The following is a 27,869-nucleotide window of genomic DNA, read 5'->3' on the forward strand; positions in this document are numbered from 1 at the left end:
CTGGGTTTACTCTCGTTCTACTGAGGAGGAAGCTCAGAGAGGTGAAGCATTTTCTCAAGGTCGCACTGCCAGTGACTGCCCACGCCATAGCCTGACGTGGGGGATGGCTGTGGGGACCACATACTGGTGGACATGTCCGGGGACGGCCCCCACCAGCCTCCCCAATCAGGGAGGGTCTTAGAAATACTTTTGGTTTTCTGGAATGTTCTATAACTTCTGGGGTTCACTGGTGTTTGCACTGAGGAGGCAACGTTTCTGCTTTTGTTTTTAAAAGGCCCCAAAGTGGCAGAACTAGCACAGTCATCATAGAACACCGGGCGCCCCGCTTTATCCGACTGCTTCAGTGTGCTTAGGTTGATGGCAACATTTTGCCTCCAAGCAATTCCAGCTGTGTGACTAGCGATGAACGCAATAGCAGCCACTAACAGTCATTAGGCACCTGTTATGCTTGGAAATTTTGTTGTCTCCACTTTAGAGGACGCAAGAGGGGCACAGAGAGGTTGTGCCTCGCCCAAGGTCACACAGCTGCTCAGTGCAGGTTCCAGGCCTGACGGAGCTCTTAATCCCTGTGCTCCACGGTCTGGCATGTCCCAAGTGGGGTGACAGCCATGCAGTTAGTCAGGCTGTCAGCCGCCATCTGTGAGCCAAGCAAGAGGAGGACCAGGAGCCTAGGGCAGTGGTCTGGCTGTGGAGGAGGGGGAGGGCCCCAGACCAGGGAACACGACTCCAGGGTGATGGGCTATTTGGAAAGACAATGAAGGAACAAGGGTGACAGAAATAGGGAAAGGAATTTGGAGCAGAGGGCTGAAAGAGGAAAGGGTTCCCAAGAACAAGGGCTATTGGCATCACACTTTGCCTCCATCCAGCGAAGGGCCTCATGGGGTTATTTTTTGGGGTGCCCGCGGGCAGTTATGGTGGGAGGCACCCAGATCAAGGAACTGGGAGGAATACTTTTGAGTGGCAGGTGGCTGCAAGGGCACTGAGTGTGTGCACGGGAGCGTGTGAGTGTGTGCAGGCCCATGGAAGGAAGAGGGGAGCAGTGCAGAATGCCAGATAATTCTTATTTTGCCATTTTGACTGTCACAGCAAGCTTTGGGGGTGGCTATTTGGGTCTGTTTTTGCCGTTCTGTGCACATGCAAGGCTGCGGTGCTATAATTCCAAGGGCTTAAATGGCGCTTCGAATGGCCGTTCCGTTTGCAGGGTGAGGTTTGTCTTGGTTACAGCCTCCAGCTTGTCAAGGTTCAGCTCATTCCCTTCAAATGAACTGCAGGGCTTTTTATTCGTAGTAGCGCTTTGCTAGCAGTTCAGCGATTTCCTTCTCTCCACATCCTCAAATGAGCGTTTACCCGTCTTGATGAGGTAAGGCTGCTCCTACAACTGTGCCCTGTTCCCGTAACTTGGGGGAGTTAAGACACTTCTAACTTTTAATTTCTCTTCAAATGAGCTTATAACTTCCTACCATCCCCATTTGGATGCTTTTACAACTGACAGTGTTTTAGCTTTATTACTTATAAAGAACAACTCTAGGAGACACATTTTTGGCTTGGAAATTCCACTGAGTTCAGTGCCTGGCAATTTCCTCCGATACAGACCTTTGTAAATACCCTTTACGTTTGGACTCTTGGGATTTTCCCCCCTCTTTTTAGAATATTGTTTTGGACTGAGTGCATCCCCATGGAAAAAGGAAATGTCTTTGGAATCCTAAACTCCCCGCACCTAGCGTGTCATATAGCTGTTCAGGGCAGTGAAAAAACTGTGAGGTTGGTATTTGTAATAATTTCAATTTTATTTCTACTTCTATCTCTGAATGAAAAGATGAGGTCACAGATCAGGGAGAACCACATCTTTACATTCAAAGAGCAACCCTATATTGCAAAGGCAAAAAAAAAAAAAAAAAGGTTTAGGGTCAGGTGCTCTTGGGTTTTATTCTGAGTTTACCAGATGTGTGACCTTGCGAAAATTATTTTAACCTCTCTGTGCCTCAATTTCCTCAACTGCAAATGGAATATTAATAAGCACCCACCTGATAAAACTTTAAAAGATTAGACAAGATAATGCACACACAGAGACTGGTACACTGTAAGCGCTTAATAAACGTTGGCTATCTTACTCTTAGAGTAGAGAATGCTTGGCTCCAGTGTCTCAGTGACATTCCAGTGTCAGCAAACCCTACTCTTCACCGTAGCAGTCATGTACGAAAACGGAGAGGAACTACGAGTAGTATCGGCTCTGGCTGCCCAAACCGTGGCATTTTCCAGTGGTTGCTGTGGTAATGGGATGCTCAATCTTTATTACTAGAAGCCCAACCTGTGTGCTCAGTAACATTTCTCATTCATTAGCTAAAAACAATCTCTGACAATCCGGCATTTCTGCCTCTGCTATCGAATAGTTCTTAAAATAGAACAGAGGGAAACATTAGACCTACTCTGTCTCCTGGTAAATGTGTTATGTCACTTCAATTTGATATCGGCAAATGCCCTTGTAAATCACACTCACCACACCGAATCCTTGGTGAGTTTGGAGTTCACGTTCCCATCTTCTTCCAGGAAGATGTCCAGCTGCAAATTGGCATTATTGTCATGGGCAGAGAAATAGTTGGTAACGATTCTCGCCGGTATCCCAAGGCATCGCAAAACTGCAGGAGAGAAGCATGGACCGCAACTAAATACAGCGCCCGATCTAATAAATACAGAGAAGGGAACAACCCCTCCTCAGAAGGGGCTTTCTTCCTTACCAGCATGGACATGTTGCCCTCAGACGCTCCCCACCGAGGAAGGGGCCTGTGGTCAAGGATCAGGCTGCAGAGAGAAGCCTGCTGCTTGACCAACCAAACTGCAGTTGCCACCGAATCCCAGGAACAGGCTTCCACTTGTTTAGTTGCTAATTGTACAATCATCAAAGTAGGATTATTTTAGTCCAGCTAATGAGTCTATGTTTCTGAAAATAAAAATTTAAAAAACCCAGCTAACGGGAAGTTAGGAATTTACCAAGCAGACCCTCAGTGTGGTTTGCTTTCCTGGCTGGAACTTGCTCTTGTGACACTTGGTGGAGGGTGACACCACAGATTCATTTTAATTGTTAGATAATAAATCACCTGGATGCATCTCTTGCCATATGTACCTATTGATTAAACTTAATCCAAATGCCCTCCCTGGCTCCCAGGACGCCAGGCATCAGGGCTCATTGAAAATAATTCAGCTGACAGTTTTAAGATTAATGGCTTGCCTTGCCTTTTTTTTTTTCCTCTCAGAATTGTTTAGCATTTTTAACCAAAGACTAACCACCTCCTTCCATAGAACAACCTTGGAAGTCCAAACTTGAGTCTGGTGGAGACTCAAGGGTCCTCATTAAATGACTTCATCTCTTTTAAAATTACTTTTTATTGGAGTCTAGTTGATTTACAATGTTGTGTTAGTTTCTACTGTACAGCAAAGTGAATCAGTTATACATATACACATATCCACTCTTTTTTAGATTCTCTTTACAGAGCATTGAGTAGAGTTCCTTGTGCTATACGGTAGGTCCTTACTAGTTATCTATTTTATACATAGTGGTATGTATATGCAAATGACTTAATCTTAACACCCCAAACAAACCCGATGGCAGCCACCACCTGCCTCCCACTTTCATCTTCCTCTATGGATTTACAGCTCCTACAGTTTTACCAAAAAAATGATCGACACTAGTTCTATTTCTAGCTTAACACTAATTCACGTGATCACAGAATGACCCTTGTCTCCGAGGCTGCTGAACTCACAATTTTAAGACAGGTGAAGTGTGACATGGGGGCCCCAGTGCCTCCTTCCCTCCGAATTTCCTTTTCAGGTTTATTCTCATGGTGACACCCACATTGGACCTCCACCTTTTCTTAATTTACCACTGAAGTCTGTTTCCAGGAATAGATCTGATGATCCTTTTATGCAAAAGACATGCATGTATGGAAGGTGTTTACTATTTTATTTGGTTCTAAACCTAAACGAATTACACTGGGATAGTGAAACTACAGGCACCAAGAGGATATGGGGAGTCCTTTCTGTTTTCCTGGGGTCATTTCGGAAGAGAGGCTGCCTCCACCAAGCACCCTGTACTTGGTCTTGTCTTGGGAGTCACGAGGGAGGGGGCCTATCTCCAACTGTTAGCCCTTTGTGAAGTTCAGGCTTCCATGTAGACCTTGAGAGACCAGCCCTTCTAGGGCACTGACACATTGGCTACACTGCTGTTCACTGCTCCCAGGAAATATATATTCCTTTAGCCCTTGGGTATATGCAAATGGCTAAGAAAATAATCTTACTCCGTCTGCTGCCACGGAGAAACAAAACGTACAAACTAAACTCATGATTTCTTCCCACTTGGATCTCTGACTAATTCTTGGATGGTCGCAACTTTGAGCTGAAACTGACAGGCTCCATAACCACTTATAAAAAATGGTCTCATCCCGGCTTCCAGCCTCCAGAGCCTCCTTGATTTTTCTGATTAAAAAACATGCTAACTGGGTAAAACAATCTTTGTTAACAAGCCAACAGAAAGGACACTTTGACTTGAGCTTAATTTTTTCTTTACAGGGCTCTAGAAATGGCATGTGAATGAAAATCATTACCGATGATGAAGACATACTGAAATAAATGTATTTTTAAAAATACTCACTGAATTAACAATAACCTTGTCGGGGCCTGAACAGGCAAATGCCCAGATGAAAAATGATGCATGAGGCTGAAGGGAATGATTCTGTTCCCATATGTTCTCCTCTATGGGTTGGATGTTGGGTAGATTACAAGCAAGAGCTGGGGAGTACAGATCGTTCATTAAGTTCTGGGATATAATTGCCCAGGGGCGTTGAGAATCACACGCGAATGGGGATGTGCCCACCTGCCACAATCCCCTCCGGAGCCAGGGTGAAAGCTAAGTGGGTATATTTACAAACTTCTCAGTGATAAACAGTAAGCAAATAAGCATACCTATAAAACTTCTCAATAACAAGCAGTGCATATCTTAGTATTTATTATTTTAAAATTTGCTGATTTAACCTTTCTAAAATGTGGGGTTACTAAGAAAAAATGGCTCATTCTTCCCCCCACATCCTTACGTGGCCCCGGAGACACTCCATTTCTCTGGGTGTTGAAATGATGGATTATGAATAAAATAGTCCATCATTCTTTCTATAAAGGTTCTGCAGTCAAAGAGAAACTCTGAGTGTATTTGGCCCAGTACAATTTAATTTTGCATTGGCTACACCCCAAAATAGCCACCACAAATTCTAAATATCCAATGGAGCTTGCTAGGTCCCTTTGCCAGGTTACAGATAAAGTGTCTTGAGGTGAAATTTCCTTTACGTTGAAAACATATTACTCAACTGGATACTTACACGTGTTAAAGACGCCAGCAAAAACCCAGCACTGACCATAGCGGACTGGATTCTCAGAACTCTTGTATTCCAACAGGATGTCAACACTTCCAGTCCAGGCTGATGGGGGGATGCCATAGGCATAGACATTGTCCCAGGATCCAACGATGACGCCTTCATCATCCTTGGCATTAATCTAAATGAGACCATAAGAGGTGAGAAGATCATTTAGAAGAGTCCTCTTCAGAGCCTGACACTGGGCAAGCTAAGGCTTCCAGTGCCTTCCATATTCCTGCATGACGAAAACAGTTCCACTTCTGTTCAGTTCACTGTTATTTGTCAGGGAAAGTGATGAGATGATGAGTGTGCGGTGAAAAAGCAAATAACCAAGACTGCCTCTTAAATAGCGTAGGGTTGTTGTAAGCTGGTGTTGAAAAGCAGACAGGAAGAGTTGTCATGTCTTCTCACGTGCTTGACAGAAGACACACACAGGGCCCTTGGTCTGGTGGGAAGAGTGCTGGAGAATGTGTGAGAAAGAGAGGAAGAAGACCTACAAAAGAAAACAGCTCAAGTAGGGATCTTGTCTTGATAGAAGGAGAGTTTAAAAACTGACAATGATAGAACATGTTAGAGTGGGGGCCCAAAGTCTCACAGTCTAACAAGCTTTGACTTTGATGATGAATGGCAGACTCTAATAAATTGAAAAAATAAGCAGATGCTGTCATAGGAGCCGTTAAGAATGAATAAGAAATTAGATGCCCTTGGGTACCTTGCAGAGTCTGTTTTTTAAAAAGTTGCATTACAGAAGTTTTTCTGTACGAATTTATGAAATTTATGAAAATCATACATTTTCTTTATAATTGCTTAAGGTGATTAAAGTTGCATAATTTTGTTAAAAGATATTTCAAATTATAATACATAAAGGGCCTGGGGTATTATAGTTTAAATACAGGGGAGACTTAAGCAAAGAATGGCAACCTTGAATATTTGGGAAAACCTGGCTACACATTCAGACCACAGTCATTTGGTAGCAGCAGACCTCAAGTGCAGGAACAAAGCGCTTTCGTGTTTAGACAATAAAACAGGGGCCAAGAATGAATAGTTTCAAGGCATCCTGTTAGTTTCTTGGGGGTCACTGCTGAATCTTACTTCTCTTGTTGTAACTTTCATCATGTTTAATTATAATCAGAAGAATGTCTAGGTGGGGAGCTTTGGGAGTTTTTCCAAAAATTGATGCCACTTTAGCAATGTTTCTCTGTTGACATGACCATGGTTTATAGACTTGCTCCTCAAAGTGCGGTCTGTGGACCAGCAGCAGAGGAACGCCTGGGAGCTGGCTGGAAATGCGGACTCTCAGGGTCCTGCCCAGACCAACTAAACCAGAACCTGCATTTTAACAAAATCCCCAGGTGATTCGTGTACACGTCAGTTTGAGAAGCATAGGTTCAGACTACACTGCAACGGCATTAGTAAGCAATGTGGGACATATGAAGCAGGTGTGTTCGGATTACGAAACCTGTAAAGGAGACATTAAAAATCATAGAAGAGTTATGGTGATATTTTATGTGTTCATGGCCTTGCTAATTAACGGCTCAGCCTCAGCACTTGCCCAGACCCTCCTCTTAGGCTTGCTGAGTTTAGTTTTTAAAAGAGTCTAATCTCCCCTACATTGAGAACAGAGATAAAAAATCTATGCCTTTCTGATTTCTGGCAAGTACTGGCAAAGAGCAGGTACTCAATAGTTGTTGAATAATCTGTTGTATATTCAACAAGCATATAGGCCTTGTACATCTGAATAAGAGTAAGATCTTCTCTGTGGAAAGAGATGGACCAGAAACCCGTTAAGCAGAAGTAAAGTTTACCGATATTAATACAGAAAGATGTACAGGAAGAGTGGGGTCCTAATAGAAGGAGTAATCAGTTTTATTAGATTGGAGGGTGGTGGTGGTTGTGGGCTGGACAGAGAAAATGACATGAAAGCTAAGTCTTGAGGTGCTGAGGTCCAGAAAAGGTTATCTACATGGTAGAAAGAGTTGAAATAATTGCTTGGTGTCATGAAGAAATATGGCAAGTTCAAGGACCTGCTCCATGTAAGTAGGCAATATTTGACCAAGTAGAAAATACTTAAGATGTGCAAGCACTTTCTACTATTTTTCCCCTTTGACTCTGTCTAGTTAGGTTAAAGGGAAGGTAACTACCCAGTTACTTTGTTTAATGTGGAAAAAAATTAACTCTTTTGAGATTCCTGAAGGACCCCATTCAACGAATTGCACACTCCTTCCTTTGCTGTTAACCTTGACTTTATCCTGTAACTCCATGAAGTGACTGCAGTGCAGCAGGGTTTGGCCAACAGTTTTGGTTCTATTCATGATCGATAATTCTCCTTGCAGTTTGAATTGATTACGTAAATCTGCATCTATCATAGTGAAGCCTGAAGCGTGCCTTGGTAGGCTATGATGCGGTTTGGTATTTGTGAGTAGGTAGATTCAGCTTTAACTCACATTACTAGTTTTTATCGTTGAGAAATAGAATAGGGCAATGAATCTCAGAGGTAAAAGTTCCTAAACTATGATTCTGATGACTGATTTTCAAAGATAGCCATTAATTAAGTGTTATTTATAGCTTACAGCTGAACCCAATCAGCCAAAGGGAAACGTAAGAAAAAAAAAATAGCTCTCTCCTCTGCAGACCTTTTAATTGTTAATGCTGAGCTGGTCCCCTGTCGTTAGATAAATCACGTCTCATCTATTAGCATTTGGCCAGATTAGCTACTGTTTTCTAATTAGAATATTGATTTCTGGGGAGCCTAGATACGGAAAGAGCTAACTCTTTAGTGAGAGATGTAAAGGGTTAAAGTAATATCCCCCTCCCTAGACAACAAGATATGTCTGGGGGACACTTCGAGGTCACGCAGGTCCCTTTTCAGGCCACAGTTGACTGTTAACACCCTATCAGGAATGCAGTGTTGAACCAGTGACAGAATGAAATGTGGTCTTGCATCGTTGGTGGTCAAGAAGAAAATATGAGCCCAGGACTTGGGACAGGGAGCGTTACTCAGCTTCATTAAGGTTTCACTAAATTGTCCTCTCATAATACCTACAATATGGGAAAAAATGAAAAACCAGCCCCTCTGAAAGTCAGCAGCCTCAGTGGCATAACAATTCAATCAACTTCAAAACCTGATCCAAGAAAAGGTGAGGATTTTGCAGTGGGACAGATGGGCGGCACGGCTCAGTTTCTAACCCTGACCATGAGGGCTTCACAAGCCCTACTGTCAAGTCAACAAAATCTTGAGATCACTCATCTGTATTTCAAAATCTGGCAAGAAACAAACTGAATTAAAACGCTGATCGTTTCCTTGTTCTGACCGGAATCATGGAAACAAACTGCTGTGGAGAATGTGTGAAAAAGGGTCTGTGTCCCTACAAAGGTAGAGATTCTGGGACTACAAAGCTTGAGAGTTATCTGCACATGGGAACGGGATCTACCTCCAATTAGGTGGAGTGGATTCTGGGATGAGAAGTTTAACAGAATCCTCAAAGAAAGAGCAAAGCCCAAGGATTCGTCTGTCTCAGGGCACAAAAGAGTAGACTGAAATACGTTGGCCTCAAACTGTAGTTCAGAGGTGAAATCAAACCAATCTTGTGTTGGAGAGTCAAGATTTTATCCACAGTATATTACAGCAAAGAGAACACTTGGAGAAGAGTTACACAAGTATGAGCATGAGGAAAAAGAGAAACAGAAAGGAAAGAGAGAGAATGGAAAAACTATACATAGATGAAAACAAAGCTAAGGAACATAAAGGACTTTCTCACAACCTCCCAGGAGATCACAGACCTAAAGGAACACATTGGGCACCAACTCACATCATCATGGAACTAAAGATAAATTAGAAACTATAAGAAACAGACTAGAAATGTTGAAAGTAAAATTAATGACATAGAAGAAAAGCTTGAGATGAAGAAAATACTAGTGAAAAAGGTAAAGAGATGAAGTTATTTAGAGAGAAGCTAATAGTTATGGAAGGTGAGGATGATATAACAGAAGGGTAATTAGTATGCTCAAGATAGAGAACTTGACAAATAAAACAGAAAATATATTCATGACATAATATAAGAAAACTTTACCTAATTGAGGAAAAGTGAAATCTGTACCTTGTAAGAGCAATCTGAGCTCCAGGGTAATTTGATGTAGAATGCACGTTACCTAGGAACTTCAGCTAATTAAGCTAGTTGAACTTAAGGATAAAGAAATAATTGTTCTGGGATTCCCTGGTGGTCCAGTGGTTTGGACTCCACGCTTCCACTGCAGGGGGCACGGGTTCGATCCCTGGTCGGGGAACTAAGATCCCACAAGCCGTGTGGCGTGGCCAAAAAAAAGAAAAGAAAAAAAGAAATAATTGTTCAGTCCTACAGACAGAAAACACAAATTAACAACAAGGGGAGAATGGGGCTGTCTTGAGACTTCTCCAGAGCAACCAGCTGATGGCAAAACACAGCCATCCACATTTGCATGATCCTGAGAGGAAGGTGGACCCAAGAATAGCACACACAGCTAAGATGTTCTCTAGGTATAAGGACAACCAGCACACATTGTCAGACATGAAGGATCTCTGAGAACACAGGACCCATCAGAAGCGAACTACGTGAAAAGTGATATCAAGGTAGTTAAGGGATGAAACCAGCAAAGATCCCAGGTAAACGATCCAGTGGTGAGAAAAATCCACATATGTTTAAAAATCAACAGAATGAATACGAATGTTAAAACTTGATAATGTGAAAACAATAATAATCTTAAGAAAAAATTAGATATGAGGGAGGAAAGAGGAGGGGAAGAATGGGAGTGCTGATACTTTAATGTGTTCATCTCTCTTAGGTAAAACCAACACTATCTAAAACATAATTTAAAACATATAATTACTTTTTTCTTTTAATGGTGTTCATAAATTTCTAATAACCTTAGCAGTATCTGTTAGGAAATAATATTTCTCGTAGTAAAGAAATATTTATTTGGAGTTTAACAGTCTCTTGTGTTATAATTCAGTTTTTTCTTCTGTGAAAGTAAAATTTAATAAACTTAAATGAAACAAATTTTAATTTGAGTACAATTAAATGTAACACTTCATTAAATAGAATGATGATACATTTGGCATAAATACAAACAAACAGACCAATGGAGCATGGTAGAGAACACAGAAACAGACCCTAGAAATATACTTAACTAATTCTTGACAAAGCTGTAAAGGCAATTCCATGGACAAAGAATAATCTTTTTAACAAATGATATTGGAAAAATTGGATATTCATATGCAAAAGTGAACTTTGATGTATGCCTTGCACCATATAAAAATTATCTTAAAATGGATCATAGACCTAAATATAAAATCTAAAAAACTAAAAAAACTTCCAGAAGAAAACATAGGGGAAAATTTTGTGCCCTTTGATTAGGTAAAGATTCTTTAGATATAATACCAAAAGAATGACCCATAAAAGAATATATTTACAGATTGAACTGCATCAAAGAACCTTCGCTCTTTGAAAGATATCGTTAAGAGAATGAAAAGTTAAGTCCAGAGTGGGAGAAAATATTTGTAAATCATACATGCGATAGCTTGTAGCCAGAATATGTGAAGAATGCTTGAACTCACTAATAAGATGAACAAAATGTAAAGACATGGGAAAAATAGGTGAAGAGATACAACATCAGCGAAGAAACATGGATGACAAACACAACAAAAGAAGTTCAACATCATTAGTTATAGGGAAATGCAGATTGAAACCACAATAAGATAACACTACACACCTATTAGAAAGTCTAAAATTAAAGACCGATCATATCAAGTGTAGGGGAAGATGCAAACACCTGGGACTCTGATACATGTCTGGGAGGAACGTAAAGTGGTGAAACCACTACGGGAGTTTCTTAAAAATTAAACATACACCTACCATGTGACCCAGGCATCTTACTTCTAGGTATTTATCTAAGAGAAATAAAAGCATATGTTTACATGTCTACACAAAGACCTTCACATGAATATTTCTAGCTTTATTTGGAAGAGGCAAAAATTGCAGACACCCCAAATGTCCATCAGCAAGTGAATGGATAAACAAATTGTGGGTGGTCTGTCCAATGCAACACCACTCAGCAATAAAAAGCACGGTATCAATGGGTGAATCTCAAATGAGATAAAGAAGCGTGAATGAAGCCAGACCAAAAATGCACATACTGCATGATTCCACTAATATAAAATTATAGAAAATATAAATCAATATGCAGTGACAGAAAGCAGAACAGTGATTGCTTGGTAGACAAAGCAGGAAGGTGTAAAATGGAGAAATGACAAAGGAAATTTTGAGCAGTGATGGATGTATCTATTTTTTCCATTTTGGTAACGGTCTCATAGGTGCATCAAAATGATCAAATTGTGCATTTTAAATATGTGCATTTTATTGTATGTCATTTGTATCTCAATAAGGCTATAAAAAGTAAATAGAATACTTTTAAACTAAACTATATAGTATAATACAATTTATGATCTCAAAACTATATCTATTTAAATATCTATATATCTAGTTGAAATGATGTACATCAAATATTAATAATGGTTATTTCTTGATGGAGAAATCTGGAGTGATTTTTTTGAGAGAAGGTTTTTTTTTAAACTTTTATCTTTACATTTTTCTGGACTGTCTGAATTCTTTTTTAGAGAGCATTATTATTTTTTTAACCAAACAATAAAAAAGAACTTTCATTAAAAAGACTGGAAGCAGGTATGCCAGGATGTTGTGTTCAGTTTTGCAGTGAGAATAAATATGATGATTATTACTTTCTTTACAGTTTTAAAAATGTTTAGAGTTTCCTCAAATATTTACCGTAAGGGAGAGAATAGCTAAAATTCCTTGTACGCCTTGTTGGGTGGGCGGCCTCTCTGAAGCCAAGGCTTAGGTCCATCACATTTTGCATAATTACTATTTTTTTCTGCTTCTTTTTAAATATGTAAAGGTATCTTTCTCATCTGTGTGCACATTTTATACGGCTATGAGAAGGTGACTTTTCTGTTATAAACCTATTATATTCTGTTAAATTTCATTGTTCAAAGTTATGTTCTCATAAAGGCTAGGATTTCTGTAATTCTTATAGAAGACAGTTTTATACCTACTCCTGTCTATAGTAGTTTCTCAAAGACCACTGGAAATAAATTTGGGGAAACATGAACTAGTTTCAAAGGTGGAGAGTTAAATCTGGGAAGGAGAAGAACTAGTCCTTGAAGGAGAGTCTTTCCAGGTTTGTGAACCACAAGCTCCCAGGTATAGTCTGGTGGAGATGAATCTTAATTGTAGGTAGAAGTCGTACAATGGATGTCAGATTGTGTCCATGACACTCTAGGGTCCCACTTTGGAAAACTGGCAGATTCTTATAAAGTTAAACATATACATGCCCTGTGACTTAGACACGCCATCTGTAACCATGTAACCTCAGAAATACGAAAATGTAAGTACACACACAAAGTGACTTATACAAGAGTGTTCCTAATAGCTTTATTCATAATAGGTCCAAATTAGAAACATCTCAAATGTCCATCAGCAGGTGAATGGAAGCACACATTGAGATACAGAATACAACGGACTACTGCTCGCTAATTAATACAAAGGAACACATTAAAGAGGCGTAAGAATTGGTTGAGTAAAAGAAGCCAGTCCCAAATAGTACATACTGTATGAATTCAGTTATGTGAAGGTTAAGGACAGGCAAATCTAGCCTATTGTAAGAAATCAGAATAGTTGTTGCTCATGGAGATGTGGACTGACTACAAGAAAGCACAAGGGAAATTTCGGGGCTGATGGTCATGGCTGTGTTTTGGTTAGGATAGCAATGACCCCAATCAAAGCTCGTTGAATTTTGCATTTTCTATCCGCACTTTCACTGTATGTAAATTTTATTTCAATGACAACAACAGCATAAAAACCACATGACCTAACCCTAACCTATATTGTGAAGCATACAACCACTCTCGCAAATGTGCTCTGCTTTATATACTTGACAGAAGCTCCGACAGGAGCTGGTGATTAGATTCATTTTTTATGAAAATCTTTACAACTACAGACTATTAACCTTGTCTCCCTTAGTAACTGAGGATTCTTATTTGGCCCAAACCTTTTTTACTAATTGACAGTCATGAAAGAAATAACAAAAGGTGGACAGAGAGAGAGAGAGACTACTGAGATTTCAAGCTTCCAAACATTGTCTTCTTTTTTTCATTGCTAATTCACTGCTGCGTGGTTCAGGGCTGGTCTATAGAACAGGCCTCGGAAAACATCGGAATGAGAGGATGGATGGATGAATGGATGGATGGGAAAAGGAAAGAACAGAGGAAGACGAGGAAAGGAAAAGGATGTCAAGGGAGAGGGGAGGGGAAGGAGAGAGGGTAGAAAGGGATCCAAAGTGCATAGACCTGAGATGGCATATCGTAAAGGGCCGTGCTGGCTTTGCTGCATTTCTAAGTCATCCATCCTGGAGATGTCTGCCCCACCAGACCAGAGCAGCCCTGACTGCACAGCTCGGGAGGAGGGCTGAGAAGCAGCCCTGTGTTTCAGAAATAGCCGACGTGATTACAGAATAGATGCAGCATTGAAACCTCATTCCGGGAAGCAATTCAGGGAAAGTAGACATTTAGACTGACTGTGATTATCACCTTTGAGAGATGGCTTGTAATAAACGTCGGTTTTGCTCCAAAAATATGGGGAGCACAGGCTTAAGAAATGTAACATTAATAATTGAGGAACCCAGCTGCTTGCCCACAAATGGAAATTTCAGTACTGCGCTGGCTTCTCCGTAAGAGACAAAAATGATGCCTGAGCAGTTCATTGTCTCCTCCAGCCCCTGCACCCCAGCCTGAAAGGGAAGGCTTGAATAAGATAGGGCTTGTGAAAGGCATTACGTTTGTACCCACGGAGCTCATGAGATGTGGAGAGAGGACAGGCAGAGGACAAATAGAGGGGAAATACAACATGGTGTGTGGAACAGTGAGGTCAGGCAACCTGAGATCCATTTCCAGTGTGACCAGCAACCTTGGACAAGTCACTTAACTTCCTGATACTTCTGTCTCTTCATCTGCACGTTGGTTATTTATGAAACGGATACAATTTCTCAAAATTGGCTAGGAAAACAGTTTCCTTTAGGTAAAGTCTATTATCCTCCTGGCTTCCAATATATTTGTCATTGTTTAAAAGTCTTCAATAAACAGAAATGAAAACCCCTGGTGAATGAGGTGACCTTGGGGCACTGTGTTTCGTTTGAAATGTCCTAGAGATCGTCCTGGGTCAGCACCTTCCATTCATCACTGGTTTCCCCTGGCCATTCCTGAATGAATAGGAAGGCCTCCCGTGCTTGTGGGTACCTTGACCAACTTTAAGAGTTAAAAACATCTTATTAGAATTAGTCTTTTACCTTGTTGAACTACAATCACGTTTTTCATTAATCCTAACCAGTAGATTCTCCAAAGTTGCCACCCTTGGGAGCTCTCGATGGAGGCTGGAAAGGTTATTAAGCACATCAGAGGCCTCTAGCTTTTTCTGCTCTCCCAGAGTGAGGAATGCTACTCTTGACATTCCTGGGCTTGAATCATGGAGAGAGAAAATAACAGTTTACGATAAGAAAGCAGAGGGCGTCTGAGGTCCAGAAACTCTGGATGGGGGCTGAAACCCATAGAGTGCCTGCACCTGGCAACGGTCACCAGCCTGGAAATTATGCAGGCCTGGGCGTCATTGCCACTATTCCAAAACACCAGTGGAAGACGTACCTTTACCTCCACAAAGGTGGCACTGAGTCACAGTCAGAGTGCTTGCCCTGAATGTACCACTCCCATTAGAAGTTCTGTTTGGCAGCTAGGTAAATCTTTGGTGCAAGAATGGAGAAACGAATTATGATTACATAATCATGCTTTTCTGATAGATGAAAGTTTTGCAAAGATAAGATCCACACGGGGAAACGTGAGGCAGCTCGTTGGTGGGGAAGTGGCCCTGAAGCACCTGCGTCCTCAGATTTCTCCAGGACAGTTCACTCCGCGAAAGGGGAGTTTAGCTGCTTATAAAACAAAGGAGACGTTATATAGTACTTTAACATTTTTATTTTACTAATAAAAATTTTAGGGAGCTGTACTATCGCAGGCCTGCATGATTAGGAACTAGACTTCAAGTATTTATTTCTGATTCTAAAGGTCATTTGGGATAACGGGGTGGAATTTCTAACCCAAGCGAATTTTTAAATGCAGTCTGAATAGTTGAAATAATTTGTTGCATGAAGAGATTTGCTGAATGTGAAGCTTTTTCTGAGATGACCAAGTAAACAACTGGGGAAAAATAAAAGCACGGTTTCGTAGTAGCTTCCTTGCTGCTTGGCAAAATATCAAAGGAGTGATGTCATGACTGTCTTTTTCATGCATGGAAAGAAATAAAACACTGTCTGAATACCAGGACAAGAAGAAGGGGACGAAAGATGGAGAAAGTGAAAAGTAGCTTTATTTTCAGTTTACCGGTGAGATCATGTATGCTTGGGGATCAGAAGCCCTGAAGTCTGTTTTGTCTCCAAGGTCTACAGTCATTCATCTTGTGTTGGGCCCTAGGAAACTCCAGGACCTACCTGCACTTGTGGTCAGTTTGATTTACTAACTGGAGTCCAAGATTTTTTTTTTTTATGACACTAAAGAGTACACCGAACATCGATTGGTTAAAAAAAAGTTCAATCCTGAGTTAGTTCCCAAAAGGCACAGTTAGAATAGGGTAGTAATGGGGATTAATGACGGCATCGTGGTTCGATATTAGCAAAAGACAAAGGTTAAAAATAAATGTGTACACCTCAAGGGAAGCAGGAAAGTCCAGCCTGGCCACAGTGTAGAGACTGGAATTTAAAAATATGTAACTAGTATATTGACATTTTTCTTCTCTCCCTCCTTCCAAAATTTCCCCATAATGTCACCTTTTTTAAAAAAAAAATGTAATTGAATTCAATAAGTCCCCAGAGGAGCAAATTTCCTCCGACTATGTTTTCTTGCTGTGCTTTTGGCGACTGGCTATTTGGGTATAATTTCCACCATGGAAAAAGAGTTTCCATGAATAATAGCATAGCTTATTGTTGCTGTGGGCCCCTGTCTGTCATTCTCCTACTTTTTCATCCAATATCCTAACATTTGTTAGGCCACTGTTTTGTCCTGGGAAAACTCTGAGCAAAGCTTGAGAGGTTTGCTTTTTCCTACGACCCTGTTTATTTCATCAGAGACTCTGCTATACTGTGTTAAAATGTTCTGCTTACTACTCTGTCTTCTCTATTAAACTATAAGCTCTGTGAAGGTAGAAACTATTTTGTTTACAACTGTACCTAGACTGCAAATTCTTAATAAATATTTGTTGAACGAATGAGTTAATATTGAGTATTTTACTACCATCAGTGTCATAGCAACTACTCCCACCATCACCACCATCAAACCAACTACTCCCACCATCACCACCATCACTGCCGCCACCACAGGCAGCAACACCACCACCAAACCATATTTGGTACCTAGTCTTCTTTGGGAACTCTTTCCCCAGGGACCCAATGCCTCTGGCTATTTAGAATCCTCTGATTTGTGCCTTTCTTCACTTATTCCCCTATTTCAAAAGTCACCTGTCCCAGAACCTATTCCCTTGGGTCCTTCTTTTCCAGGAGATAGCTACCAGTGACCAGTGACCTTGGAGAGGTCATTTAACTTCCTGATACTTCTGTCTCTTCATCTGCACATTGGTTATTTATGAAATGGATACTGGCTATGAAAATTTCCATTAGGTAAATTCTATTTTCCTACTGACTTGCAATATATTTGTCAATTGTTAAAAATTCTTCAATAAACAGAAATGAAAATCCCTGGTGAATGAGGGATTAACTTGATGTAGGAATTGTGTCATTGGTGCTAGTGTGTTGGTGGTGGCCCTCTAAGGTCTAAGATGACCTGAAAGCAAGGACAATATCTAGTTCCAGCTCAGCCACTTATTTGTGTGTGACCTTGAATGACATCATTTCCGAGGGCCTCCACCCCTTTACCTAGGAGACCCCTGAGAGTCCACATCTCATGTACTGGTTCTGTGTGCACTTCGACTCAGATCTCCTATTAATAAGTCTCAACCCAAAGCAGCGACCCTGCACCGAGGTGGGAGGCCAGGGCTCCCACAGTGAATAGCACGTGGTGTCCTTGGGTGCGCTGGCCGTGGCAGGGCCAGTGCCCTCCCTGGGGAACTTCTCTGCCCACAGCTGCCACATCCCATTCGTCATGGGGCAGAAATGGGCAGGGACCGGGAACCACCCAGCAGTCAAGGCAGGCTATTGTCACCGTCTCTCCTTCCCCTAGGACCCTGCTGTTCTTGTCACACAGCACAGCACACCTGTTCTGACCTTGTGACCAGGGCTCAGGGTCCGTGTCTGGTTACTTCACAGTCATTCAGGGCCAGTGAGGGAATGCTTTGCTACTGCCCTGTGAGCGAAATAAGTTCTCAGGAGCTTCCCTGGTTGCGCAGTGGTTAAGAATCTGCCTGCCAATGCAGGGGACACGGGTTTGATCCCTGGTTTGGGAAGATCCCACACGCCACAGAGCAACTAAGCCCGTGTGCCACAATGACTGAACCCACGTGCTGCAACTACTGAAGCCCGAGAGTCTGGAACCCATGCTCTGCAACAAGAGAAACCACCGCAATGAGAAGTCCATGCACTGCAACGAAGAGTAGCCCCCGCTCGCCACAATTAGAGAAAGCCCTCGTGCAGCGGCAAAGACCCAACACACCCAAAAATAATAAATAAATATATAAAAATAAAATGTTTTAAAAATTCCTTTAAGAAAAAAAAAGAAAGAAGTTTTCAGAAGGCACAAAGTATCCTTCTAAAGTTTCCCTGGCATGTTCCTGGCAGTTGCCCTGGTAGGGACTGTCACATCAGATAAAAGACGGAAAGCAAATATTAATCAAGCAACGTGGTTTGAAGGAGGAAGTGTAACTTTGGGCAAGGTTCTTCTTTTTTCTAATCTCTTTTAAAACTTTTTCTCTCTTAAATCAACCTGCAGTGTAGCTTTGGTAAAATGCACCACTCAGTATTTAGAAAAGCCTAAACAAAAGTTTGCTTATGCAAGGTTATAGCATCTCAGGACCCATCCCCAGACGATGAGATTACAGGAGTTTTAGACTTTCTTTCTCCTGGGAAAACCCAGTAGCCCAAGGCTGTCCAGATCGTCATAAACTTTTCCTATTTTCACATCAAAGCGAAGTAACAGCAACTCAAAATAAGAATGAAATAAGTTCCTGAATGCATGAAGGGAAAAAATAGAAGAAAGATCATTGTTTTGAAGAAGAAAAGGATATTCTTGCTGCCACCGGGAATAACAAATATGATTTGAGTAGAGAAACAAACTTTCATTTTAAAGAAGAAGTGAGGCCTGGGGAGGTTGAGTGATTGGCTCTGGGTCACATAGGAGGTTCGTGGAAGAGCAGAACTGAGAGGTCTGATGTGACCTGGACCAGGCCTTCCCCACAGGATGCAGCCTCCACTTCCTCTTCAGCAGAGGAAGGAAAGCCAGCAGGTTTTGAGTAAGGTAAGACGATAGACCATCCCTGCAGGCAGGAAGGGAGGGTTGTATCCATTGCACAGGCAGGGAAACTGAGCCTCGGAGGGGTCTAGTGCTGTGTGGGCCTCCCTGGGGGTGATTTTGACCCCAAGGGACATTTGGAAATATCTGAAGACATTCTTGGTTGTGGGGGAAGGTGTTCCTGGCATCTCTTGGGTAGAAGCCAGGGATGCTGCTAGCTATCCTCTCGTGGGCAGGACAGCCCCCACGATGAAGAACGGCCCAAAGTCACAAACACTGGACAGTAGAGACTTTTATCTGGGACCTATAAAGCCAGATTCACATTATCATTACCATCATCATTAGAAAGTTAGCAGAACCGGAGTTATTTATTATCTGTGCTCATATAACACCGAGAACCCAGCTCCTTCCTGCAAATTCCTCGCCAATCTTTACTGCCGGACTTTGCCATGACAACAGGAAGCAAACTGGTCTTTGGGGCCCCAGTCATCTGCTCCTGCCTCCTGTCCCATCTCTACCTTCTGGAGGTGCCCCACCAGGACCAGGCTGCTCATCCCACTCCTTCCTGGCACAAATTGATCCCAGGAAATTTCTACCTTCCATCACTCTCATCTTGGCATGAACTGCAGTCAATGTGTTACCCGTCCCGGAGAATTTGCGTGTCATAATGTATCCTGTTCCAGTGTTTGTATCCTATAAAAGGAATTTCCTGCCTAAGTGACCAGGCTGGGGAGATGATTGAAAACTTTTAAAATGACCATACAGCCCCCTCTGTTCTTCCAGTGGACTGGACGAGCTCCCTAGAAAACATCCACAGACCCGTCAGCTCGGACCCAGGGTCCTGGCTAAACTCAAGCAACTTCAGAATGTTTTCTTTCTGGGCTCCCTAAATACATCTTCTCATACTTTAAAGCAAATCTTTAGTGAGAAATTTGAGGGGTTTTTGTTTTATTTTTTTTCTTTCAGTCTCTGCTTAACTTCCCTCAGCAATTTCATGATAGATTTCCAGGATTTGTGAACAAGAGAGGAACTCCCTGAGTGACCAGAAAACAATTGATTTTGGGGGAAAGTTTCATATTTTTTTTTTGATTTTTGGAGGCTCAATATTTTATTTTTCTAAAATCATTATAACTGAATAGATTTTGGAAAGATTCACAGAGCTCTTCTAAGGATTGAAAGAGATAATATACGCAAAAAGATTTTGAAAACTATCAAACATGTATTTCATGTATGTAAACAAGGGTGGTGGTGGAAATCGAGATATTGCCCAGGGTGGGGCCTCTCTCCTAACACCCAAGGCCTCCCCCTCCAAAAATAAAACCTCCCGAAACCAAAGCCCCCAAATAGATTCTGTCTGGTTCCAAATCTTGTGAGTGGGTTATAGATTTTCAAAATCAGAATTCGTAGGCGTTTATGATTAATAAATTCCCAAGCATTTGCATTAGGATTATGTGCTTAATTCAAGACTTAACAGCTTCCACTGGGCCAGATGCCACGATAGAAAGAATTGGATCAGCCGTTTCCTGTCTGCGTCCCTCTTGTTTTGGCTTGTGTTAGGCAGTGATCTCTAGATTCGTAAAAATACACACAGGGCTTCCCTGGTGGCTCAGTGGTTAAGAATCTGCCTGCCAATGCAGGGGCCACGTGTTCGATCCCTGGTCCGGGAAGATCCCACATGCCACGGAGCAACTAAGCCTGTGTGCCACAACTACTGAGCCTGTGTTCTAGAGCCCACGAGCCACAACTATTGATCCCACGTGCCACAACTACTGAAGCCCACGTGCCTAGAGCCTGTGCTCTGCAATAAGAGAAGCCACCACAATGAGAAGCCCACGCACCACAATGAAGAGTAGCCCCCACTCATTGCAACTAGAGAAACCCCGCGTGCAGTAAGGAAGACCCAACACAGCCAATAAATAAATAAATATTATTAAAAAATACACACAATGTGTGAGTGAGCTCGGACGACGATTTCAGAGTGTTTAAGAAGGGATTCGTTTCTATCCAACCACCGCGAGCCATTGCTCCCCTTCTCACTGCAAAACCTGTCATGATAAATTCAAAGGAGTAGAAAAGGGGGAATTTTGTCTGTGAAACAGGAAAAGCAGTGATTGACTGCAGGTCTAATGTGCGTTGTCATAAATAGTTATTGTAAAGAAATTACCCAATTCTCTAGAATTTGTGGTCTTTTCACTTGCATGGTTTACGCTGCATACGGAAACTAACAACAGAAAACAAAACTGCCTTTAGATGTTAGTTTTTACTGTTCCTTTTTAAGCTCCACTTTTCTTAAATTTACACAGAGCCTAGTTATTAATAAAAAATCTTTTTTTCTTAAGAGCTAAGCATAGATCACATTTCATATCATTCTCAGTCTAATATTTTTATATAAACAATATTTGATTTTGATTTTGACTCAAAGCAAACCAAAGACAGCATTCTTTCAGAGATATTAAAAAGAAAAAACTTAAGGAAATTGGTGACAAAAGGAGTATTTCTTGCTCAGTCTTTGATTGCATGAAGTAGCACTAGCTTAATGTTTTTTTCAGAAATATTCTGCTCGTAAACCAGATTTGATTTGCTTTTGTGCACCAAGGGCAGGCTCTGTGTGTTTCATACGTCAGTACAGTCCAGGGCTGCACAGGACCTGTCCGCAGGTCAGTACAGTCCCGGACTTGAGCAACAAGTTTAATCCACCGCCCACACCTGACCCCAACCTTCCCACTCATGAGAACGTATCTCCTCTCTCAGGAAGCTCTTCCACTGCTGGGTCTGTGCATTCTCCAAGACGTTTCAGGATCTCCTGCAGAGACCAGCACGGAAGGTAGAAAATGTCTAGATTTGGAGTCAGCAGACCTGGGTGCTAGCTGAGGCTCAGTCACTGACAAACTGTCATCATACGTTTCCTAACTTGTAAAATGGCATGAGTAATGCCACCCCCTCCCCACTTATCTCATGTGATTACTGTGAAGAATCAATGCCCATTTCATAAACTATAAAGCCCTATGGGGAGGTATCATTGAAATAGAAGCTAGGATTAGTCATTTGTGTCTTTACTCTTACTATGGGTATGAAAATGTAGAAAAGTTGGGTCTTGCAGGGTTTTTTTGGGTGCTCCTTGATGTCTGATCGATTGCTTGATTGATTGATTATAGTTGCTGGCATTTTGTCATGGTCACTCTCAGTCCCTATATACCCAAAGAAAACCATAATCCCAAAAGAAACATGTACCATAATGTTTATTGCAGCACTATTTACAATAGCCAGGACATGGAAGCAACCTAAATGCCCATCAACAAATGAATGGATAAAGAAGATGTGGCATATATACACAATGGAATATTACTCAGCTCTAAAAAGGGATGAGATGGAGCTATATGTTATGAGGTGGATAGACCTAGAGTCTGCCATACAGAGTGAAGTAAGTCAGAAAGAGAAAGACAAATATTGTATGCTAACTCACATATACGGAATCTAAAAATGGTACTGATGAACTCAGTGACAAGAACAAGGACGCAGATGCAGAGAATGGACTGGAGAACTCGAGGTTTGGGAGGGGGTGGGGGTGAAGGGGAAGCTGAGACAAAGCGAGAGAGCAGCACAGACATATATATACTACCAACTGTAAAATAGATAGTCAGTGGGAAGTTGTTGTATAACAAAGGGTGTTCAACTCGAGGATGGAAGATGCCTTAGAGGACTGGAAGGGGGAGGATGGGGGGGACTCGAGGGAGGGAGGGAATACGGGGATATGTGTATAAAAACAGTTGATTGTACTTGGTGTACTCCCCCAAAAAATAATAAATAAATTAAAAAAAAAAAGAATAAGTGATCTATACTATAATGTCACCTATTAGCATTTATCTGAAGCCAAAGCAACACACAGTACTGAGATAAGAATTTTGTTTTACGGCACATGACAGGTTCAGGGAATTACAGACTCTTCCAAATAAAAGTTTATTAGGTGTAAGTCACCATTTCAACAGCTCTTAGTGAACTGACATCTATACTGAGGCAAATGACATGTAATCGATTTTAGTAATCAGTGGTTGTTCTTACCATGGCAGACCCAACACGGCTGACTTTGATGGGATTCCCTCTGCCAGAAAGGTCCATGTTTGCTTTGTCCATCACATACAGGCAAGCATCAAGGATGCCATCCTCAAACTATTTGGGGGAAAAACAATGAGAAGCTACTTAATGTCCACTCTGTAAACAAGACAATCTCTGTTGAAAAATAAAATGAAACCACAACCTCATGTTTAGACATGGGTATTTCCTAGATGGTAATCACTCATAATCTTTAGCATGAAATATTAAGGTGGAAGCAAGGAGACGTCCTTTTTTTTTTTTTTAAGCAAAATGACTAAGAACTTAAACGCTAGCTAGAAATATAGACAGAACTACTAGCGAGCTGATGTACTCAAGGATCAAAAAGTGACTTGAAGTTCTTCAGAAAATTGTAGGGTTAGTTTAGAGGATTTCTCCAACATACTGGCTCCAGCACCAAGGCAATGGAATGAACCATCTTCCAAAGTCAGGCCAAAGTCTCGAGACTGCAAGAGTAACATGAGTCCTTAGCGTCTTCACAATAAATGGCTCTCAGGTACATCTCAGGAAGGCACTTCAGGTCTGCACTGGAAATAGTAGGAGACCTCATGCAGTGAAAGTCTGTCTAAGGTTTCCTCTCTTCCGAGACAAGGTGGACTCCAGGGTCAAAGAAAGGGCAGGAAGGCTTAGAGAAAGGAGATTATATTATCAAGGGAACAGTCTGTAGTCAGTTCAGTTTCCTGAGAAGGAACTCCTAGCCACATACGACACCAGAATTTTTCAAACAAGGAACAAAGACAAAATAGCAAGGGGAAAAAAAGGCAAAATCAGAAGGTTATACCTATATTGTACCTCATTGTACAGGATATTTCCCTGAACACAGAAATTTTGCATATTATCCACCCAAGGGCTTGGGACAGAAACCACAACATTAATGGCTAATTGCCAGGTAACTCTTTATTAAAATCCAGTTAGAATACCAACTCTGCGTGCTTCCTAAGCTGGTGTGATGGATGCACAAATGGGTAATTGCACTAGCTCTCCAGGTGTATAAAGAACTCATTATTCTGGTTCTTATCAGGTGGCATCTTTCAGCTGTGTCTGTGTCGCATGACAGCAGTGAACTGAAAAGGTAAAGACATAGTCAGAGAGCTACACTACAAACCACTGGCTTGGCTGGTTGTTTGGACCGAAGTACCTGAATTAATGGACTTCAAATGGCAGTAGAGACAGGCAGTGGCGGTGCTCCAGGGTGTCTATGCAAAGGCATGCTGCCTGAGGAGTACCCAGTCATGCTTGAAACCCTTTCCCAGTCCCCCTGCCATCCACCTAGATGACTTTTTTCCTTCTTAGCGCTCTCTCTATTGTCATATTGGGGGCATAAATAGAATCACACCAGACAAGAAACAATGGTCATAGGAAGGGGAGGACTTGGAAGCAGGGAGTCAGGCAGGGGTCCTAGAACAGGGGAAGCAGGGAGTCAGGCAGGGATCCTAGAACAGGGGAAGAGCACATGGATCTTTAGCCAGACACGATGTCAGAAATGCAGGTGGGCAAACTCGAACACTGGGCATTAGTGAGAGTTAGTGAGAAAGAGCAAGACGTAAAGCTGGGTGGACAAGACAAAAGCCAGTGATGACAGGGGTCCCAGGGGTCAGTCTCGAGCAGGGGTGAGTGATGCAGGAAGAGCCTGTATGGAAGTTTAAACAAGGATCCAAGGCCAAGAAAGTATCACGTGACCCAGTGGGGCCGGGTTCCGTGAAATCTGCCCTCGGATACCCAGAACGATGGTGCACAATTCCAACCATTTCAGCCAAAACTCTGAGAAATAACACATTGTCCTGCCCTCGCGCTGCTAATGCAAAGTCATTTCTGAATCACAGGACACGCGTCCACTTATGGAAATATGGTAAAAATATTCATTTGCTCCATTGTTAAAGATACCAAGCAGAAATAGTTTGAACTATTGAATATCTGCAATGAAATACCATTTGCTACCTTATATCCAGACAGTAATTTGAGGCTGCTGCTGAAAAATGTCTTGAGGTGAAAGCCTGCTGGGCCCTCCTTTGACTAAACAGTAACACTCTTCTGCAATTAGCCATATCTTATACAAACACTTAAAAAAAGTGATTTCTTTCAGTTGGGCACTTGTCTTGCTGTGTACTTTACATTATTATCAAAACGCCTTTCCTTATAAGAAAAGAAACATTCAGCTTCATTCCAGGTTGGAGAGCAGAGTCTGAGCGTGTGAGATGTCACTGTACCAAGTTTGCAAAGCATTTCTCCCCAGCATGCCATGTCACCCGTACAATCTCTAATCTCTGCAATGTTGTAATCGTCAAAAACATGGAATTTCAGCTGATAAATTATGCAGGTGCCTTTCTAAATCTCTACTCCCGGGCTATGATGGAGTCTCAGATCCTGAAAAGCAGGAAATTGTGCTTGTCTAATATCGACACACAGCACCCTGCAGTGATACGTGGGGCTAAAAATATGAAGTAAAATTGTCCTTGACAATGACAAATTCTAAGCGGCTCACCTGACCGTAGCTCCAGCTTCTACTCTTGATGTCATTGAAGTCTCCGTAAAAAATAACCCCGATGTCATTCAGGACGTACTCTTCTCTTTCCTTCTCATCCTCCAAGTACACAGCATCCTCTGCAGCAGAAGGTAAACATAATAACTATTACCTGACCAGAAGGTTTTCATATATTTGCAAGTTTGTTTTAATCATAAATTGCAACTACTCAACTAAATGGGAAAAAAAGTCTTTTGTTTCACTAAAGGTAGCTCATTTCACAATATGTAATTTTAGCAATGGTGAACATAATCAGTGGCCAAGATCAGTCTTTAAATGATGACACTTGTCAGCAAAATGCTGACAAACTCTGGCTCTTTAAGTTCCAAGTAGCACAATTAAATTGACAAGTCTTATTACACATTTTAGGATTCTCGTGCATCGGTGGTTTCAGAATCAGAATTCTATGATGCAGATACAAATCAAAAATAATTTCCAAACTATTGGCGTGAATAGAATTGAAAATGATTTTAAAACAAGTCTGGGGCATATTAGGAGCCTGCAGCATTGTCTGTCATTCCTGTTAGTGGCCCATCGGGGACAGGAAGAGGGAAGCTGGGTGTGGTCTCCATTCAAGGAGAAGTCCTCGTGCATGTGTTGGCAAGCGTGTGCTCACTCAGCCTCCCTGGGTCATCTTCCTCCATTGCAAGGACTTTTCTTCCCTGTAGCTATAATCTCAGGAAAACCTCACTCCCCATCTCCCCATCTGCCTACTCAGTAATCAGTGTGGTACTTATTCTCAGGCCAGGTGTGAAAGCAGCCAAAGCATCTTTACCACAGGCAGGACCATACAGGTTGTACGTTATACTCAGGTCAATTTGCAGGCTTGGAAATGGTCAGTTTGGGTTCTGACTGGGGACAGGGTTCATCACATTACTCTGGCCCTACCTGCCACCCTATGACCTTCTCAGGGCTCTTTCCCCCTCATTCCCTGATGAGGCTTTTGCCATCTCTCTGGAGTAGTGGTGGTTCCCCCTGGCTGCACTTTAGAATTGTCCGGCTGAACCCTAGATCAATTGCATCAGAATCTCTGGGAGTAAGGGTGAGATTCAGGCATCAGGGCTTTTTAAAAATTAATTAATTAACTAATTAATTAATTTTAAGCTCTCCAGTGATTCTGATATGCACCTGAAGCAGAGAACGAGTGCTCTAGCCCCTTGCTGCTCAAAGAATGGTGGAAAGACCAGCAGCATTGTCACCACCTGGGATCTTGTGAGAAATGCAGAATCTCAGGCCCCAGCTCAGACGTACGCAAGCAGAATTTGCATGTTAACAAGGTCCCCAGGGATTTGTGTGTACATGAAAGTTTGCCAACTGCTGCTCTGTCCAACCGGCTTGGATCCCCGTTCTGGCTGTATTACAGCTTTGATCGAACCCTTTGGAGATTCTGTGGTCTTGTCTGCTCTCCAGTCCTTTCTTGTAACTTCCTTTCCATCCTTCTCCTCTTGCCTACCATTTGCCTGGTTTCATGCTACTGTAAATACACACACATCCAAACACACACACACACACACATACACACATTTACATATTTACTAATATCCAATAAACTGCACATATTTAAAGTGTATAATTTCACAACCAAAATAATAAACATATCCAACTCCCCACAGGTTTTCTTGTACCCCTTTGTAATTCCTCCCTCCCAATCCTCTCCCTGACCTCCCAGCCCTGCCAGGGAACCATTAATCTGCTTTCTGTCACTATAAGTTCATTTGCATTTTCTACAATTTTACATAAAACGAACTGTACGATATGTACACTTTGGGGGGGTCTTGCTTCTTTCACTCAGGCTAATTCTTTTGAGACTTACTCATGTTGTTGCGTGCATCAACAGCTTATATACCCCAAGCCATTTTATCATTGCAGAAGAATCAGAGTTACTGGACAAATGTGCCGCAGCTGTCCCCCAGCCCTCACCACTTTGAGCTATGATGCTTCAGACTTCTGGCCTAGCTGGGTTCCATGGTTTTACCAGCAATCACTATACAGTCATGTGACCCCTCCACTGAAATGACAGCTTCATTTCCAAGTGGAATAAAGCAGAGGTGACACATAAAGAAGTGACAACAGAAATATCAAGGTCAATATTTCTGAGTAAAATCATAGAAGAATACATTTATTTTAAAATAAAGTAATCTCAGAATATGTGTGAAAGGACATTGACCATTTATATACACAACATTTACAGCCCTCCACCAGGTGCTATTAAAACAGTTTGAAAAGGAAAGGCTACTTTGCAGAAACTCCTTTATGGCAGTGGTTTAACTGTGTAACTATTGTAATGATAAAC

General features: G+C 41.8%; 1 protein-coding gene across 1 annotated transcript in view; it reads right to left on the reverse strand.

Annotated features, from left to right (window-relative positions):
- F13A1 (coagulation factor XIII A chain) overlaps window positions 1–27,869 on the reverse strand; it is a 144,539-nt gene that overhangs the window by 55,907 nt on the left and 60,763 nt on the right. The window contains exons 5-8 of the mRNA XM_057700513.1: window positions 25,538–25,656; window positions 23,005–23,112; window positions 5,364–5,538; window positions 2,498–2,636 (exon numbers count right to left, since the gene is read on the reverse strand). Of these exons, the coding sequence (XP_057556496.1) occupies window positions 2,498–2,636; window positions 5,364–5,538; window positions 23,005–23,112; window positions 25,538–25,656 (541 nt within the window). The remainder of the gene's footprint in view (window positions 1–2,497; window positions 2,637–5,363; window positions 5,539–23,004; window positions 23,113–25,537; window positions 25,657–27,869) is intronic.

This window comes from Hippopotamus amphibius, chromosome 11 (genome assembly GCF_030028045.1).
Source record: "Hippopotamus amphibius kiboko isolate mHipAmp2 chromosome 11, mHipAmp2.hap2, whole genome shotgun sequence".
Classification (NCBI taxonomy): Eukaryota; Metazoa; Chordata; class Mammalia; order Artiodactyla; family Hippopotamidae; genus Hippopotamus; species Hippopotamus amphibius.